Here is a 19,788-nt window from a genome sequence, read left to right on the forward strand (position 1 = left end):
CATTCACAATTCAAAAGTCAAATGATACAAAGAAAGCATACATTGGAAAATTCCACTCTAACCCCTGTTCTCCACCTTTTATTAGTTTCTTGTGTGTCTTTGCAGAGTTAACACAAATAATGGCAAATGAGAATGTATTGATCCCTTTTTATCTAGCAAAGTTAGCGTATACCATCATGCACCTAGCTTTTTTTCACTTAAAAATCTACCTTGGAAATCTCTCTGTAACGCCATACACAAAATGATCTTATGCTTTGTTTATAGTATATCATCAACCCACTCCGGTCTTCTTGCCTGAAAAATCCCATGGACAGAGGAGCCTGGTGGGCTTCAGTCCACGGAGTCGCAAAGAGTCGGACAGGACAGAGTGACTGAGCATAGACGCATATAGTATTCTATTTTAGATGTGATTTATAATTTATTTGACCACACCTTATTTTTACAATTTTTGGGTGTGCCATGTAGCGTGCGGGACCTCAGTTCCCCAACCAGGGATCGAACCCTCACCCCCTGCTTTGGAAGCACTAGGTCTTAACCACTGGACCACCAGGGAAGCCCCTGATCAATACCTTACTGATAGATATTTCAGTCTTTCTTTACTCTTTCCCAATCTCCGCCCCCACCCTCTCTCTTCTACTTTTTTCAGTTTGCTGCAGTAAAAAACATACATTCTTTTACATGTTCAAAATAAAACTGTAGAATACATTCCCAGAAGTAGGATTGCTAAATCAAAGGTCAGAAAGTGAAAAAGTGAAAGTTGCTCAGTCGTATCTGAGTCTTTGCGACCCCGTGGACTATAGAGCCCATGAAATTCTCCAGGCCAGGATACTGGAGCGGGTAGCCTTTCCCTTCTCCAGGGGATCTTCCCAACCAAAGATCAGAGTGTTTGTAACTTTCGTGTGTGTGTTTAGTCGCTCAGTCGTGTCTGACTCTCAACCCATAGATTGTAGCCTGCCAGGCTTCTCTGTCGTGGGAGTCTCCAGGCAAGAATACTGGAGTGGGTTGCCATTTCCTTCTCCAGGGGATCTTCCTGACCCAGGGATCAAACCCAGGTCTCCTGCATTGCAGTCAGACTCTTTAACGACTGAGCTACGAGGGAAACCCTCAGAGTAATTCTGGTGGATGTCGCCAAATTTTTCTCCACTGGAGTTACATAAAAGAACATTTTCTTTTTCTTCTGATTTCACTACTTGTCACATCCCTGCAAAGTCAAAGATTTTACTGATCTTGGGCTTGATAGTAATTCTTGGTTAGGGCGATCAAGATGGGATTCTTCCCAATTAGGCCTGCAGATCTAGCCACTTGAATTCAACACACAAAGGATTTGCATGAGCCATACAAATTGTCTGTCTTAGGAGCTGTCTTTCCTTGGAATCTGCAATTGTTAAATCACTGGTGAGTGAGATTTCACTTCTACTGGAGACAGTGTATGTACTATTCATCCTTAACAATGCACTAGCATTTGTTTCCGCCAAGTGCCCTTGAAAAGTGATAGACAAATAGCCCTAAAACCCTCTGTTTATTGTCTACAGTAAGCTTTAATCAGAACTGCTTCTTTCCATCCAGTGAAATTCTTCTAAGAAGAACTACTTGGTGAATAGGAAATACAAAGTGTCTTCCCCCAATCCCTTTTCAACTGTATTGCTAATGTGCTAGCAAGGATGTTAGAATGACTGGTTTGGGGTTTTTGTTTTTTTTTTTTTGGTTATGTTGGTCTACTTAGAATTAGCTATTACAAACCCCTTGCCTAGAGATAAATTCTAGAGTTATTTTCAGAAAATATCTGAGTCCTTGTTTAAGTTTCAGAGCTGAACATCTTTTATTATTGAGATCTTAGATCTAGGAAGTCTTGCTAGTTAGCTAATAAACATTAATGTTATTCCACGTGATCTTCCAAGAGTCAATGCCTTTTTTCTCATAATTAAGAGTTCAGTGTCTAAGATCAGCACAAAAAGAAAAATGTTATTGTTTAGTCACTAGGTGGGACCAACTGTTTTGCAACCCCATAGACTGTAGCCTGCTAGGCTCCTCTGTCCATGGGATTTCCCAAGAAAGAATACTGGAGTGAGTTGCATTTCCTTCTCCCAGGGATCTTCCTGACCCAGGGGTTGAATATGAGTCTCCTGCTTGGCAGATGGATTCTTTACTGCTGAGCCACCAGGGAACCTCCCCACCAAAAAAAGAAAATCACTTGGAGGTAAATAATATTAATTCTTTAAAAAGACAGGTTCTAGAGGATCTGTGCTACAATTTTAACTCCTAATGCTTCCAGCTTACTGTTACAAAATGATTACCATGATACTACTAAATATGAAAAATTTTAGAAATATGACATCAGGTTTTTAAACATTTTGCTTTTAAGATGGAAAAACTAACAGACTGCATGAGAACCAATTTTATGAAAGTTAACCCAGGTGTATAAGAACAAAGATTCCAAGACAGTAAGAGAAACAAACTTCGAGATGCAGCGCTCTTGAGAACGTTCCATTCTGAATATCTTTACTATTCAGGAGGTCTTCACGAGCATAATTGCATTTTCTACATCAGCTCATCCGTTTCAAGGACTCTGCTGTGACTAACCACCATTTTCGGGGAGAACGTTAAACATAACATTAGATGAAGAGACTTCGATGCTGGTCCAGTGGTTAAGAATCCGCCTTGTAATGCCGGGGATGCAGGTTCAGTCCCTGGTCAGGGAACTAAGAGTCCCACATGCCAAGGAGCAACTAAGCCCACGTGGCACAACTAAGACCCGACCCAGCCAAATAAATGAATAACCTTAGATGTGATCACTTTGTCAAGCTAGATCTAGGAGGCTGAACATTAATCAGTCAATGGATAAGTGGTAGAAACAAACGCACTACAGAAATATGTGGAATCTCCACAGCATATACAACGAAGCAGAATGATCAGTTGCAGAGGGCTGGTATATTTATCCAAGACATCAGTGTCACAGATTCAGCTGTCTGGGAAGCAGATGCTAAGGGGCAGGGAGGAGTGCAAAAGGCTTCTTGGGGAATTGGGGAAAGGAAAAGGGGGAAAGAAGGATGCGGCAGCAGAGGGCATCACACTGTGCCATGGACCTGACAAGGTCTGCAAGCCCAATACGATGCTCTGGTGCAAAAATTGCCTATGAGTCTCACTCAGGTCCTTTGTACCAAAGCTTTTCTCAGTCATGGATGGAGGAACACAAGAACATAACCTCAGCTTGAACATGGATACAGACACCAGAGGAGCCAGCCATTGGGAGCTGTCAGCTAACCATACTCTGTGGCTTCCGAGCATCCTTTCCTGTAAGGTGGATCTGAGCGGTGCACATCTGTACAGACCACAGTCCACCCCATGCCGTGTGTAGATGCAGTTCTCCATCCATGATCAGGGCCAGCTCTTCCAGGGCTCTGGTGGACTTCTCTTCCTGAGGGGAACCTCAGACAGGGGAGATCAGAGGAGTGAACGGTGGCCCCTGCAGAACGGAACCCATCATCTCCCTCGTCCACCATCCATTCTATCACCCCTGCAGGTCTCAGTGGTTTCCCTTGTGGTTCCTCCCAAACTCTAATTCCTGAGGAGTCCGAATCCCTGGTTACCATATGCTGCTCAGGCTTAGGTTGCATGCTTGTCTATCACAGTCACAACCAGCCAAGGGAGTACCAAGAGCTGCCATAGTGTATCACCTGAGTTCCACACACCTTACCCCTTGAACCTGTCATGCAACAGCAGCCCCACCTCCTCCTGCTCATCAGAGTCAGGGATTCCTGATGGGATGGTGGCTCATCTTTCCTGCTGGTCTCTGTCACAGGGGACCTGGAGTACCCAGACGGCACCACAGCCACAGCTTGCAGTTCAGTAGGACTCTTGTCATGTCTTCTGCTGAGAGTATGCCCTCTTGGGAACCAGGATGTCAAACTCCGCGCAACCTAGAGATGAGGGGTTGGGGAGCCAAAGTCTCTCAATAATCCCTGGGAGTGATCACAAGTGGGGCTACTCCTGCTTCCACACCTTGGTACCTGGACCCGTGGATTCCTCCTCTTGGGGCGCCGCTCGAACCTGTGGCTCCTACTATAATTTTGGGCACACAATGTCACATCCCTTTTCTCATAAAGTAGGTTCTCTAGTCAGATGCTATTTTACCTGGAATTCTATGCCTGTGGATGTCCAACACGTTCATTCTTCTGAGACTTTTAATTCCTTCTGCCATCTGTCCCAGTAATTTGGGCATTTCAACCTCTCTCTCTCTCTCTCTCTATATATATATATATATATGTGTGTGTGTGTGTGTGTATGTGTGTGTGTGTATTTATGTATATATATATATGTATATGTACATATATGTATATATATGTAATATATATATGGATGGATGGATGTATATGAATCTTGTTGCTCAGTCATGTCCGACTCTTTGGGATCCCATGAAGACTAGACCACCAGGCTCCTCTGTCCGTGGAATTTCCAGGCAAAAATACTGGAGTGAGTAGCCATTCCCTTCTAGAGAGGATGTTCCTGACCCAGGGATTGAACCTGGGTCTCCTGCACTGCAGGCAGATTCTTTACCATCTGAGCCACCAGGGAAGCCCAGTTGTTTATCCATAAAATCCTAATACATAAAATTGTATACACAAGTACAAGGTTTTCCCAATTAGACCCTGATTTTGGCATAATAGAGCTGCCTCAGTTGAAGACTTGATATTGTCTTTGTCAGCTCAACTAGGTTCTTTTTTTTTATTTATTTATTTTTTCAACTAGGTTCTACCGAGCAAAAATTGCCCATTAGGGGAGTCCTGCTTTGGTGGAAAGTGACGAGGCCGTTGCGACCACGTGGCCCAGTCACTGGCAGGGTCTCCCGTGGCTCCATCAGCGAGGCTGAGGCTGAAGGAGCTCACAGCTTGAGGCCTGCAGCCTGCCACACTTCCCACTGCATCATTTCAAACAAGCTCAAATCTCTTTCTTTCACAAAAGGTGTAAGCAACTGAAGCAAACGAAACAAAAACAATCAGCATATAAGGCTGACTCTGTTTTTAGGGAATTCGATTTTTTGTTTTGTTTTGTGTTTGAACTGTCTTTCCTCCTGCCTAAAAAGCAGCATCCATCTATGCCTTCTTTGTAAAAAACAAAGTGTCTTGGGTTACTGGCTCCAAGCCACGCCCACACCACCTTAGGTCTAAATCTTGTCGAATCTTGGCTCACTTCACCCCTTCAACAAAATAAGTCCCCCTGCCGACATGGCATAAAAAGAGATTTTTGTCATTTTTTTCCCCTTCTGTGACCACTGAGTGTACGCTTGAAATACACACTCACTCCCCAGCCCAGCCAGTGGTATGTCAGCCCCGTCTGCTCTCAGGCGCCTGACTTGCTCACACCCAGAGCCAGCCATTCTGAGCCATGCATGCTGCCATCTTGTGTATCTGGTTAAACCCAGGAGCAGCCCTGCCTCAAGAAGGACGAAGCATTTAATATGGATCACAAGGCTGAATACAAATGCCCGTGAGTGCACGAAGAGAGAAGACCAAAACAGTTATGCCACTAGGAGCTGTTAAAGCAGAACCAACTGTTTTGCTTCATGACATTTAGGTTGACTACAGGACTAACACCTTAATAAAGACTGGGCAAGGAAAATGCTTTTCAAGGTGAGTCTTGGATTTGAGTTAATTTTATTGGGAACAGACAGCCCCAGAGTCAGACTTTCTGTTAAATATGTGCCTTTTGGAGAAAGATGGATAGTTATTTGACACATCTGAAAGTAAATATATATGGCAGGTAGGGTAAAAACCCTACTGAATTACCACAGGATTTTGGAAAAAAATATATTGACTAATTTAGACTGAAAAATAAGTTCCCCAAAACTCTTGTCCATTTTAGGACAATGTACTGAAAACTGGAGTTATGTCTTTTGACACAGTTGGCCTTTAAATGTCTGGTCAGAGATAAATTTGGAGCAATTTTTAAATTCCTATTAATTTACAGAGAGTTTTCCCCTGCTACATTCGAATGATTTCCTTTTTTAAAAACGAGTCTCACTTTAATAATTTTGGATACTAAACTTCGTTTCTGCCTTAGCCAATGTTTCTCATTCTGCATCGACAGAACTGGAAACGGTTTTAGCCTTGTTCATGATGTTTAAATACTTAGAGCAAAATTTCATCAGGAGGGGTTCTGTCTCCCCTACACCCTCCGAGGACCCTCACTGGGCATCTGTGGAGGTTTTCAGAGCCTTTGATTTTTCCCCTGTGAAAGATCATGCCTCACGCTGCTTACCTGTTCCCTGGCCTAATCCTCTGCCCAGAGGTGAATCAGAGAGAAAGTGGCAGGAATAAAACCTAGAAAATTTTGAGAGCATTTCTTTAAATACTTCGTGCATACCTGTGAAAACACAGAGTAGTCTATCAGTGGCAACTGTTCAAAACCAGAGAGACAAAAAAAGACTTTAGTAGCAAACCAACTTCATTTAAATGTTGGAGGCAGCAGCTTTGTTTGGAGTTTTAATATCATGCTGGTGGATGCTAATTCTGTAACATTATACAGTTCTCTTTTTTTGGGTACAAAGGTAGAAGGAGGGGGTTTCTTTTGTGTTTTCACTGCAAAGTGATTCTGATCAGAAAGGACCAAGGTTTCAGCTCCAAGTAACTGACATTTCCATCTGAATCTACTTTTTTTTTTAAAAAGGTGGGAGTGGGGAGGGGGGCAGAAAAAGGTCTAGTTTTTCAGGAAAAGAACCTCTTTACGCAATCCTGAAACTGATCTTTAGATTTACTTTTCCTTAATCAATAGGAAAAAAACTTGATTGCAACTCAACACTTATCTGACTCTAGCACAGGACTAACTGAATTTTTGGTTTTAAGAGTAGGGGATTCAGACATCATTTCAGGAATCAGAAATAATTGGCAGCGAGTGGGGGAGAACTGACATAAATTCTTGTTTTACCTAATTTTTTCCGGGTTTACCAAGATTTGGCTTAATATTTCCGACTCAATTCCTCCAGTCCCTGCCGAACAGGTTAGTGACATTTTTCATAAATACAAATATTTAAATGAATCCTCCTTCCTGCTCTCTGAACTCTTTCCCTAAGGACTTCAGTCTTAAACCTGCCTGACATCTCCTTCTGCTAAAAACTGTGTGTGATCTCTGCTGAAGTCTTAGTCACGTTTTCAGCAAAACTGACGAATATTTATAGTATGCTTGAGGTTTCAATGCGTGTGCTTGACAGCTGAAGATTTACAATAAAACTCACAGAGGAGGTTCACTGATTTTTCCTTGGAAGTTTGGCTGATGAATTGTGATAGCTTCCAATAATAAGGGAAGGGTTTTTATTTTTAAGAATGCTGCCGGGAGCAAGCTTCAGGGTTTCCTCTGCACTCGCTTCGGTTCCAGGTGTATGTATAACTGGGAGCTTGGATTTTAGCTCTACAGAGCGGCACAGGCTGTCCAAGGGTAGAGCCACCGGTTCAACGGATTGTAACTAAAATGAAAACAAGTTCACTCCTGTGATGTTCTTTCTCTAACTGATTTGCTGCGACTAATGACTTGCTTTTGTACTGGATTCTACTTTTATTGTAATTTCAAAGAGCCATCCTGACATAATTCTTTTTTTGTTATGTGTCTATTATTTATTTCACATTTGGGTGGTCAGTGGACAGAGTCTTATACTGCCCGTGACTCTGGTCAGTACTTCAAAATGATGGACTGGCTCCATACTTTAGAGAAGGGGATGCATGTGCATGCTTAGCTGTGTCTGATTCTTTGCAACCCCATGGACTATAGCTCTCCAGGCGCCTCTGTCCATGGAATTTTCCAGGCAAAAATACTGGAGTGGGTTGCTATTTTCTCCTCCGGGGATCTTCCCAACCCAGGGGTCAAACCTGAGTCTGTGGCGTCTCTTGCATTGGCAGGTGGATCCTTTACCACTGAGCCACCCTTAGAGGAGGGGACAGCAAACTCTAAATCCTCCTACCTATAGGACCACCTGTACTTTAACTGACTTTTATTGGATCTTGAATGAAAGCTGTTGTGAAAATTCGATAGCCTGGTCTCACAGAGGATGGATGTCTGTTCTAGAGACTCACCGGGCGTCTTTAGAGTGAGGTGCTGGTTTTCAGGGCTCTAGTAGCTGGAGCGGAGATGCCTTTCCTTGACTGGTTGTTTGCTCATTGATTCTATATAATTTTCTGACAATTTAAGTGATTCATTACACTTCCAAACTGCTTCTCATGGGGGAATCTAATTTGTCCACAAAGTACTGAACTTAAGAAGCCCCACCATCATCCAGGGCACTTCAGCCTGACTCAGAACTGCTGCTGCTGTTATGTGAATGCTCTATGACGGTTGTGATGTGTCTTGGGATTTGCCACCAAATGCACCTGGTGTTCTGTTTACTCTGGCAAGCTGGGGATTTTTTTCTTTTTCTTTTTAAAATTCCAGGATGAATTATTCATCATTACTTAGAATTTGGGTCTCTTTCATCTTCGCACTTGTATGGCACCAAGGTGAGTACTACAAAATTCCATAAAGCTCGTGATTAGCACTCTCTTGAATTTATAAAGAGACGCTTTTGTTGGAGCCATAATTGTCAGGGCAGGTGTACATGTGTCTACTGTTATAACAAGAAAAATGTAAATTAAATTCTGTTGTCAAGGGCAAAATATATTAACTTTGAATGATGTTCACTTACATCCCTACTTTTCCTTATTTTACTTGGAACACAATTGCTTATACCAGGTTGCCCCATGTAAATGGAGTTGGTCTTTAAGATAATGCAAATTATTTTCATTAAAAGTATACAGGCTTGGTGCATGTGCACCCTGTCCCAGATGACTGATTCCAATGAAGGCATTGAACTGGTGGCACAAACTTAAAAAAAAAAAAATACACTTATTTAAGCCAGAATCAGGAAGGTTCAATGACATTAATGTCAGTGACTTGAGTCTCAGTGACCATTTACAATGGCCAAAAATCTAAAACTGCAAGTGAAATAAGAAAATTATTCCCCTCCGTGATTTCTCTTTTTTCTCTATGTAGCATTGCCTGGGGTAGGTAAAAGATTGCATGGATTTCTTTCTACAGTTTTTGGATTTTAGACTAGAAACGTAGGAAAGTTTATATTGATTTGAAACTTTCCTGGCTAAAATTCTAGAGCATCTATCTTGGTTTTGTTTGTTTAGTTGAACAGACACATGATCACAAGTCTGAGGGAACAAGTGTATGAGGTGTGTGGAGCCTACCATTTTCCTAGGGTTGGATAAACTTAAGCAGCTATATTGGGCAGGCCATGGTGTGAAACCCCACAATAATGAGTCCCTCTGCCCCTCACCTACTGCTGCATAAAGTATGTCTTATTTGTTGGGGGAAAAAAACTCCTGGAAACATAGTTATGTTTACTGTAAATTCCCTGCTTAAGATCCTATGAATAAGGAGTTTTCTTTTATTAACCCTGATGCTATCAACAAGCCATGTTGTTAACAAGTCATATTTTTATAATGGTAATGACTTCTACAGTGGAAATTACTATAGTTTAAACCTACTCTCTTTTATCTTTTATTAAACACCTTTTTTTTTTCATTCAACAAGTATTTGCTACGTACTTGCAATATTAGATATCCTGATTCTTTGTATTCTTATATGGAAATTTTTTAATTGTCCATTCTTTTCCTGTCCAAAATCATGAACTAATTAGAATCACTCATGAAGAAAGGACTCTTGCAAATTTGCATTGCCTTTGGAGCAGAGAGAGAAGTTAGAGACAGTCTCTCTGACCATAGTTTTCTGTCTCCTCCAAGAGGGGTGAGGAGTTTCCATTTCCTTGGCAGCTCGGCCAGCGCTGCCCTGAATACAAATTACTCTTTCCATTCAAATGATTACAATTCAGCGTGAATCAGGCCCTTATTTACACTTGGGCATCACTCCTAAAAAGTTTCCCATGAAGGATAAATCCATAGCAAGATTTGATTTATTATTTTTATTAATTTGAGAAAGCTCATTACCCTTCAAATTTAATAAGTACCTATATAGAATACCAGATAAGGATCACAAAGAAATTTTTAAAAAATTCCTCCCTTCTAAGAATTTGGAGTTTGTTACGTCTATGTAATTATGACTGTTAGAAAAGAATCCTTTCTTGTCTACTGATCGTGACACTAAATAAAGCACGTGGGCTGAGAGCTCCTGTGATGAAATTAATTATAGCACCTCTGAAAGCTCCTTCCTTTGGCTAGCTTTGCAGCAACTTCTGCAGGCTGGCTTGTTCACTAAAGACCAGACTCCTTTTCCCCGTTTTCCTCTTATATTAATCCTTGGCAACAGAGGAGCTCTTCCTCCAGGCAGACCTCCTGGAATTCCCTTCTTCAGGAGGAGAGAAGCTGGCACCTGGCCCTGCTGAGTGGCCTTCTGGTCACTCTGTTTCTCTCTTCCATGAACTGCTATCTGCTCACTAAGACTCCCAGAGGAGCAGGGCAACCACTGGCCAATTGCTCGTTAGCCTATCGACTCTATCAACACAGAGCAGGGACTTTTCTAAGGAGGCCCCCCTCCACCCAACCTGAGGATGGGGTGTCAGCCTCTGGACTGTGGCCATCAGGTACCTCATGAACTGTCAGCAGAAGCCCCAAATGGATGCACTGCTGTCCCTGGAAACTAACACACAGTTTTAGAACATGGAAGAAAAGATGATGTCCTATTGCTCTATTTTCACCCAAGAAGAGAAGGGACACAGGCAGAGAAAAAGTATCAGTGGAATGTAATTAATTAATGTAATGTAATCCTGAATGTAGATTAGTTCACACAAGCCACTGGACCTGATCATTGGTAATGAAGACCCTAGAGAAGCTAATTTCTATGAACTGGGCCACCTTTTGCAAGAGTTTGGATGAGAAACTTGAGAAATAAGCCAAGTTGCCAAGAGAGGTGGTGACAGGGTTGCAGGAGGTGAGGTGTATGTGTCTGTGTGGTGACTCTCACCTTTGACCAGGGTGATAAGTCAGATCCCCCAGCCTCCTCTCCAAAGAGCTCACAGAGGCCCAACCTTCTGTGCCCCAGAGTATCCCATGTCTGGCTTTGTAAACAGGAGCCGGGCAGGGAGCCTTCTCACGGGGCTGGAGCTCAATCAAGGTCATTCACGGGCCACTTACTACAAACCCTCTCCTCCCACCCTTGTCCCAGATCCAACTATTGTCTGTTTCCTCTGGGATCTGCTATCTTCTCCTATTGTGCAGTAGGAAGAAGGGGACTCCTTTCAGGAAAAGCCTTGATAGTAGAATTCTTGAGCTAGGAGGATATTTCAGAGCCACCGGCCACATTCTCTGTACGCTGCCTTCTGATCAAGGATCAAGCCAGCTAAGCCCCGCCAGACCCAGAGGCCCCTCTCAGTGCTCTGAGAGCTCTGGGCAGGGTCAATTTCACAACCTTCCAGCCAATGGTGCCCATTGCTGTCTCCTAAATGTATGAAAATATAGAATGAAGCAGGAAGTGATTTCTCTTAAGGAGAAACATCATCACTTCCATGCTCCTCTTTCCGGAGGCAGAAGATCACGCACTGTGTCCAGCTGAGGTTTAGGATAAATAAAAAGCCCACCTGATGTGTGTGCCATTTGTAACTTACTGGAAGAAGCTGGATCTAGTGGGTGGGAAGGAAGCAGCTTGCCTAATGGAGGGGGGATCTGCTGTCTACCTAACCACCCTCTTTCTTGACAGTTCAGCCCAGGGAACTCATGTATCCATTTTGGCAGAATGACACCAAAACCCCTAAAGTGGACGATGGAAGCTCATCTGAGATTAAGCTAGCCATTCCCGTCTTCTTCTTCGGTGTTCCTTACCGTACTGTCTATGTAAGTGAGAAATGACTTAGCTGTGGCTCTACCGCCCTCCCCACCTTGTTTGTCATTAAGCAAAAGTATTTTAAATACCTTTTTCCAGGGCTCTGGGAATGGAGGATTTATTGGCAGCCCAGATGACGAGTTCTGAGATTTCATGAGCTGATAGGTTTTATGATTAAGGAAGTCAAAGGTATATTTAATGGCTAATGTTCATAGTAGAGGAGTATACAGGGCAATAAATTGCTTTTGTGGGTGATTAAACACCGAAGAGAAGCAGAGGCCCCAATGCCAGGAACATTATTTCTGCCACTAGACAAGATAAAAAGATACTGTGAACCACCAATAGGAGTAATCTCATTTTTCTTTCCCTTCTGGGGGTGTGAAGAGTTTAGGCGTCTGCTCGTTTAGGCATCTGCTCGTCTTAGACTTCCTACCAATTTTGAGCAGAGTTCAAGCAGAGAAGAGGGGTAATCAACTATTATTTACACGTTGTTTGCAGAATCGGCCACCCTCAAAGGGTCTGAGATCCGCCATAGGGTCTCATTGTCAAAGCTGCGTGAAGAAATGATCATTTGCTGTCAGAGCTCTCCTGGGCCCGTGTTCTCAGATTATTTTTTATTTTTTACCATTGGAATTGCTGCTAGTGAGGCTACTGCACATTGACGAAAAGGTTCAGAGCAATCAAACCTGTCTTCATCTTTGGCCTTAAAGAATTGAATGAAGAAAATGAAGATTATATTACATTCCAATTTTTCCTATGTTATGCCCTGGAGGAAGAAATCAAACTCTGAACACCTCTATCTCTGGTCATCTCTGTGTCTGGGACCTCTGTCTTCTCTGCTTTTTATTGATAGCTCAGAGCTGAGTCCCACCAGAAAACAGTTTCCTCTTCCATTACATCACTAGAGCTGCTTGAACTTGCAGCTCTAGCACCACCTGGGCACTTGCTAGAAATGTCACTTATCAGGCCCCACCCCAGACCTATGGAATCTGGGAGGTGGGCAGCAATCTGTGTTTTAACTAGCCCTCCAGGGGATTCTGATGCCCGCAAAAGTTTGAGAACCACTGCCTTTAACTATAGAAGATAATCACAACACATCTGAGTCATCATAAACTTCCTCTGCTAGTTTGTGTGTTTTAATTACACCATTATTTCCTAGAAAACTCATTGCTCTGGCATCTTGGAATACCTTTTATGCTCTACTTACTGTATAGCCTCCTCGGTCTGTAACAGGTGATGGCAAGTTTCTGAATATATTGACCTGATTTTGGAGATGAGAGTATTCTCAGGGCTCCCATTCTGGAAGCCTTGGTCTCCTAGACCACTAGCCAAAACACGTGTATTTAGTTAAGCTCCTCTTTCTCCTTCACTGTATTGGGTGACATGGATTCTGAAAAATTCTTGCTTTTGAAGAAGGAGGGTCCTTAATTTGGGGCAGACTTATTTGAGGGCAAATTGTGCCCTGAGTTTCCAGAGTCATACAGTCTTGCTCAAGATTCTGGTTTGTTCACTGATTGCAGGCAGTAGACTCTCAATGTCTTTGTAGTTAGGTCTCCAGGTTCCTTTTCAAACCACACACCCTTGCTTCCAAAATAGGGTGACGTACCCGTGGCTCAGATACTGATAACTAACCTCTGGGATCTGGATCACCATTAATGTCCACAATATTTCTAATTAATATGAACCTAACAATAGAACATTTCTGTATTGAGGAATTGGAAGGATTCCCATTACTGACATTCCTGCTGTTGAAACTGTACAAGCCCTAGAGTTAAATGAGCTTCATGGACCAACTTATTGAGCTGCAGACACAGCAGAGGAAAATTTTTTACAGATCCTGTTTATGAGTATGCATATTGGCTTGTTACTTGGATAAGGTTGAGTAATTTAGTAAGCTTAGTAAGCCATTTACAAATCATGAAGAAATCATTGTAAGATAGTCATTTACATATTCAATGTAAAGCTTTCATGTCTCCATTTTGTGCAGAGATTACACAAAGAAGTCCCCAGACTACAAGAGCTATAATGGAATTGGGCTCATCTGTAGATTATTACTTTGTCCCTTTTCTGGGTACAGAGTGGTTGTGACATCAATAGAATTCCTTTAAATGTCTCAGAGTGGGATGTGGTTCATCTGAGATCTGAGTTTGATGATGGAGTATTTGATCTATCTTTTACTGGCAGTCCTCTCTCGTCATATAATAGGAATCAAGGTCTAATACAGAGTTCCTTAATTTTTTAATTTAACTTTTTGTTTCCACATTGGTTTTTTTCTGTCTATTTTGCATCTGTAACTCCAGACCTTCTTTATTGTCCACATAAGCCACTGCCTAACTCAACACATACACACACACACACATACACACATAATCCAGTAGCGTTTGATAAGAATAAACAAAGACAGGATAGAGAACATGAAAATGAGGCTGATTATTTAAGAAATGAAGCTGACTACAAATTGAAAGTGAAAGGAAACTGATGAGTTTGTCTGGAAGCAAACGAACCTCCTAGTTGAGCAATGGAAGCTGCCGTCTGGAGGTTCTAATTCAGTGGTTTAAAAGTTGTTTCCATTCATATGATTAGGTGAACGTCTGTTTTGGTTTATGACTCTGAAAGTGTCACAGTCTTGGATCCACTGTGCAAAACCTCTCCTGTCTTTGTAGGTCAATAACAACGGAGTTGTTTCCTTCAATGTGCTCGTGAGCCAGTTCACACCTGAATCTTTTCCCCTGACGGACGGGAGGGCCTTCATTGCTCCCTTTTGGGCAGATGTGCACAATGGGATTCGAGGCGAGATCTATTACAGAGAGACCATGGACCCTGTCATCTTGAAAAGAGCCACCAAGGACATCAGGAAGTACTTCAAAGACATGGCAACCTTCTCTGCCTCTTGGGTTTTCATTGTGACCTGGGAGGAAGTCACATTTTACGGAGGGAGCAGCACCACGCCTGTAATCATTCATATTTTCCATTTTCCACTTCATATCCTGACATCTAATTCTTATCCATCTTAACTACTCTGAAGGAGCCTAATTGTTAGAGCTGAAGAATGTCGGTTTCCTTGAGTTAACTGAGGAGTCTTGCCAACTCACTTTTTAGGAAACAGAGGGAGCTATCACACCTAACCAATCTGGTCAGCTGTAATATTTCAGAAGCTGTGTCATCTCTGTCACGAATCATCACAAATGTCTAAAAAGAACCCCTCCTCACTTTCCTTGTAGTGTGTAGCATTTCTGTTTTGCAGGAGAGTGATTGAGGCACTGACACCCCTGATGATTAGGGAACAATCAGGAAACCAAAGGTCCCTTTCTCTTACCAGAGGCACAAAAGCCTTTCTCCATCAGCTAATTTCCTTTTTTTACCCTTTTTTCACAAAACCTGGTAGGAAAAGGAAAATAGGGTGTCAGTTTTGGGCCAAATGATCTGGCTTATTTTATTATGTTATGACCTTTTTTAAAAAAAAAATTGTGACTGGGGCTAGAATTATTCATCTTTGATGCTAATTGGAGTGGGCAGTTAAAGCGTTTTCATGAATAAAGTTTCAACATCTGCTCAGAAATCCCAAGTGAGCAATCAAATAAAAGTCAAATCAGAAAGATTATCACTGGCATTATTATAGAGATAATCAACTTTCTATATAAAAGGACAGAACAGAGTTTTCAGGAAAGCTTGCCATTTGTTTGGGTGACTTTGGCAATGGAGATCTTTGAAGTAGCAGATGGGTCTTCGATGTATAATTTCCAGTAAGCAAAGATACTCAAAAATCTGCCCTTCGCTTTCTTAGGATTGTTTCCAATTCCATCTGTTTTCCAATTTCCTTGGCGATGAGTCAGTTGTTTAAGGGTGGAACAGAAACTACTGAGTTGAGAGAGAGAGAGAGAGGTGAAAAAGTGCTGTGTTTGCAGTTCGTAGCTGCCAGGCAGTGAGCACCCTGTCTCTTTGCACCTCCTGACTGGAGCATCGAGATGCACTGTATCACTAAGATGTCCTGGACCACAGAAAGAAACAAGTTTAAACAAGGGATGCGTTGGCTAGAAATAACCTCTAAAGAAGCATACATTTCCCTCTGTCATGTTATGGATTGCTAACAACTTCTCAGGTGATGTTTTATGTCCTCAAGTCTCATACCTTACAGTGTTAGAAGCAGGATGCCAGCGATCAATAAATTTTAGTGTCAGTGAGAGAAAAAAAAGGGGAAAAAATGCCCATCAAATGCTGACCACCTTTAAAAAAAAAAAAAAAACTTCCATTGGCAGTAAAAACAGCAAGATAATTTAGATACTTTCTGGTTTGTACTCTGGAGTAAATTTCTAGACTAGGTGAGGACTCTTTCCATGAGGATGAATAAGGTAACATCTAAGTGCTTTGAGCTCCTGGGAGAGAAAGATGATAAAAATCCTCCAGAGCTGCAGGAGTGTCTATCCATCCTTGTCTTTGAAATCTGCCCCCTCTCCTGTTTACCCTTATCCCAGGCCTCCACTTCTTTAGAATAACACATATCAATAGGCCAATTAAACATAGGGCATGAGAGATCTTTTAGAAGTCCAATAGAAAGTCAAGGGGATAGAGACCTGTTTACTTTAAGAAAGGAAAACCGATATTTATTGAGGCTGATCATGAACCCTGGGCTGTATTAGGCTATGTCTGCAAATCATTTAGCCCTGTCTCTGCAAATCATTGACCCATGGAAGCTCGCCTTCCACTTTAAAGGTGAGGGAACAGGCCCAGAGAGGTTAAGTAACTTCCCCAAGGGTCAAGAAAAGGGATTTGAACCTTATACGAGGCAGAGCAGGATGCAAACCAAGTCTCCTATCTCTGAATCCTAACCTCTTTCCTCTGTTGCCCCCGCTATGTAGCATTAAAAGTCCTCTGAAGTATCATAGGGGCTTCCCTGGTGACTCAGTGGTAAAGCATATGCCTGCCAATGCAGGAGATGCAGGTTCAATCCCTAGGTCAGGAAGATCCCCTGGAGGAGGAAATGTCAACCCACTCCAGTATTCTTGCCTGGAAAATCCCATGGACAGAGGAGCCTGGCAGGCTACAGTCCATGGGGTCACAAAGAGTCGGACATAACTGAAGCGACTTAGCACGAGCACGAAATAGCACAAAAGGGCTTTTCAAGAATTGAAAACATGGTTTTACAAAAACAAATCCAGAGGAGTCTTAAACTCAGGTTGTAGAATGACCTATGTGTGTGTGTTGGCGGGAGGGGTACGTGTGAGAGTAAGTGAGAAGTTGCCTGAGGGTGAGCCAGCTTCTGGAACGTTCTTAAGGATGATTAGTTGGTGATGAGCTGACTTCTGGGGTCAGACATGCGTTGCTTTCAAGACCTGCTTGGATCAAAGATATTTCCAAATTCATTTCAGAAGGAATTCACATCCTGAAGGAGCATCCTGGTCTGAAGGAGGGTTTAGCTTCGGTCCTTGCATGACCTTGATTTTATGCCTGTCTCTTGAACCTGACCCCGCAGCAGCCATGAGGCTGACTGCTGGTCCCCCCTGTGCCCCACTTTGCTCTTTTGTTGTGCGAGGCCAGAGAAGGAGGCATATACCTGGGCGGCTCTATCGTAAGCGCCATCGGCCGTGGCAAGCGCAGAGCTCGAGGAGAAAGTTCTTGGTTACAAAAAGGGCTTTTCTTTACTTGCACCTCTTCTCCTTCCCTGGGACTGTCCAGGATAGGAGATTTGGGGCTTCCAAGATCCTCTAGCCCAGTTTGATTACACAGGATAAGGATGTGGGTGTTCCTCTGCGTCTGACAGAATGTTAACCAGAATGGTATCAGGCAGCTGGGAAAATGCTGGGTTTGAACGGGAAAGGTCAAAGCAGTCTCTCCTTTTAACTCTAGTTTTACTTGAATTTCCTGAAAACACACATCAAGGGGTAGGGATTAGCAAAGGAAAAGAGTAAAGGACAAAGTTTGCTACAGCTTCTTTCTGGAAACTGTTCGCAGGGCTGGTTTGAATTTGTATAACATCTCTGTCCTTAAAAGTTGAAAATTAAGGTAGTGTGTAATGACAGTGCACTCGGAGATCAGACTGGGAGCTCTGTCCAGTCCATTTTCTGTTGTTGGATCATTGTGGCATGTCCAGCAATTTGTTTCCTTTAGCCCTCAGTTTTCCTTCTTTAAAAAAAAATTGTTTTGGCTGCACTGGGTCTTCATTGCAGCATGCACAGGCTCAGTAATTGTAGCTGCAGGGCTTAGTTTCAATGCGACATGTGGGATCTTAGTTCCTCAACTGGGGGCTGAACCCGGGTCCCCTGCCTTGGAAGGTGGATTCTTAGCTACTGGACCACAAGGGAAGTCCCAGCCCTCAGTTTTCTTAGCTTCTGAGATGTGAATGGGCCAAAAAGTTGCCCATCTTAACATTGGTTGAGGTACAGATGAGAGGGGAGCATGGAGAGAATTTTGCAGATATGAAGTGATGCATGAATGTTCCATTAGAGGAGCAATTTCTCCCCACAATGTGCTTTTTAAAAAGCACTTTCCAAGCTTCACCTAAGAGAGGGGAAGACATCTCACCAAGGTTAGCCGTGTTTTCTAGGAAGCCAGAGAGCACGGCCCACGCCACCACTGGAGTGACACCGACTGGCATTTGTGTGCCCTGTTCCCCCTCCCCCACTCCACCCCACAGTTCTGGGAACAGGTGCTCACAGCCCTCTCCCCGACCTGACGGCTTCCTATAGTTTATTCTCATGCTGCCATCTATAGGTACTCAGGATTATCACACCCTGAGCCAGCCTCTGACTTTCCCTTCTGGTACCATTCAGAGATGTTAAGAGGGGCGCTGAGTCAGCCTCTAGGTAATTCTCAGGCAATTTCTCTTCTGGATGCACAACCCCACATAACTTGCTTTTCCCACTGGAGGCGAGAACATATTCGGAGAGAAGGCAGAGCAAGAGGTGGCCTGGGAGCAGCTCTGGGCAGCTTGGCGGGGGTGGCAGAGGGCAGGGTAAAGGAAGCTACTGGGGGGATGATGGGGAATGCGAGTCATGAGACCCCCGCACCCACCCATTCTCATCCTGTAGGTGAATACCTTCCAGGCCGTCCTGGTATCTGATGGCTCCTACACATTCACGCTCTTCAATTATTACGAGATCAACTGGACCACTGGGACCGCGAGTGGTGGTGATCCCCTGACGGGCCTTGGGGGAGTGATGGCGCAGGTAGGTGGTACTCTGGGTCATTCTCCTGTGTGTTTCTGAAGCCCTGCACTCTCTGCCTACACTCTCAGCATCCCCAGGGGGATCTTGCTTTGAATTGGAGAAGCACATCTGGTCCAGCAGGTGGACTGAGGGACTAGTCTCGCCTACCTTGCTATCTTGATCCAGGTGTGGCATGAACTAGTGGGCCTTTGTCACCTGGAATGGTGGCCCCGGGGGCTCTGGGAAAAGTTAAAAGTTTGTCTCTTGATTTCAGGTTGTGCTGGGCTCTGAGAACAAGACATTGGACAAGTAAACCAAAAGGGGATGGTGTGTATGCTCAAAAGTCTGCTCTTTCTTCTGTGCTCTAGGCGGGATTTAATGGTGGAAACCTCACCAATTTCTTCAGCCTGCCGGGGTCAAGAACCCCTGATATTGTCAACATCCAAGAGACAACAAACGTCAATGTGCCAGGTCGCTGGGCATTTAAAGTTGACGGGAAGGAAATTGACCCAGCCAATGGCTGCACCTCCAGAGGTAAAGGCATTTCCTCTTCTCTGAGGCAGAGCAGGGTTTGTTTAGTTTAGACTGACAGGCAGGCTTTTAAGCCACGGGGGCGGACTCATTGCTGATGCCTTACTCTTGACACCGCTCGGCTGGATAATGGAGATCAAGGTAATTTTAGCATGCACATTCATCACTCCAGGAGCTGAAGCCTGCACTAGCCATACTGCGATTTCTGAAGTCTTTGCCTGGGGTGTGAACACAGCTCCCCATCGGGAACTACTGCAAAGTTCATGAGGCGCTTGAATGATTTCTCAGCCAGAGGGACAGAAGGGAGCCCTCC

At 43.4% G+C, this 19,788-nt stretch overlaps 1 protein-coding gene across 1 annotated transcript in view; it reads left to right on the forward strand.

The window, feature by feature from the left end:
• Positions 1 to 8,416: 8,416 nt before the first annotated feature.
• Positions 8,417 to 19,788, forward strand: part of TECTA (tectorin alpha) — an 83,678-nt gene continuing 72,306 nt past the window's right edge. The window contains 5 exon segments of the mRNA XM_061440618.1: positions 8,417 to 8,480; positions 11,680 to 11,813; positions 14,466 to 14,753; positions 18,828 to 18,965; positions 19,313 to 19,478. Coding sequence (XP_061296602.1) covers positions 8,417 to 8,480; positions 11,680 to 11,813; positions 14,466 to 14,753; positions 18,828 to 18,965; positions 19,313 to 19,478 — 790 coding nt within the window.

Source organism: Bos javanicus, chromosome 15 (assembly GCF_032452875.1).
Source record: "Bos javanicus breed banteng chromosome 15, ARS-OSU_banteng_1.0, whole genome shotgun sequence".
Classification (NCBI taxonomy): Eukaryota; Metazoa; Chordata; class Mammalia; order Artiodactyla; family Bovidae; genus Bos; species Bos javanicus.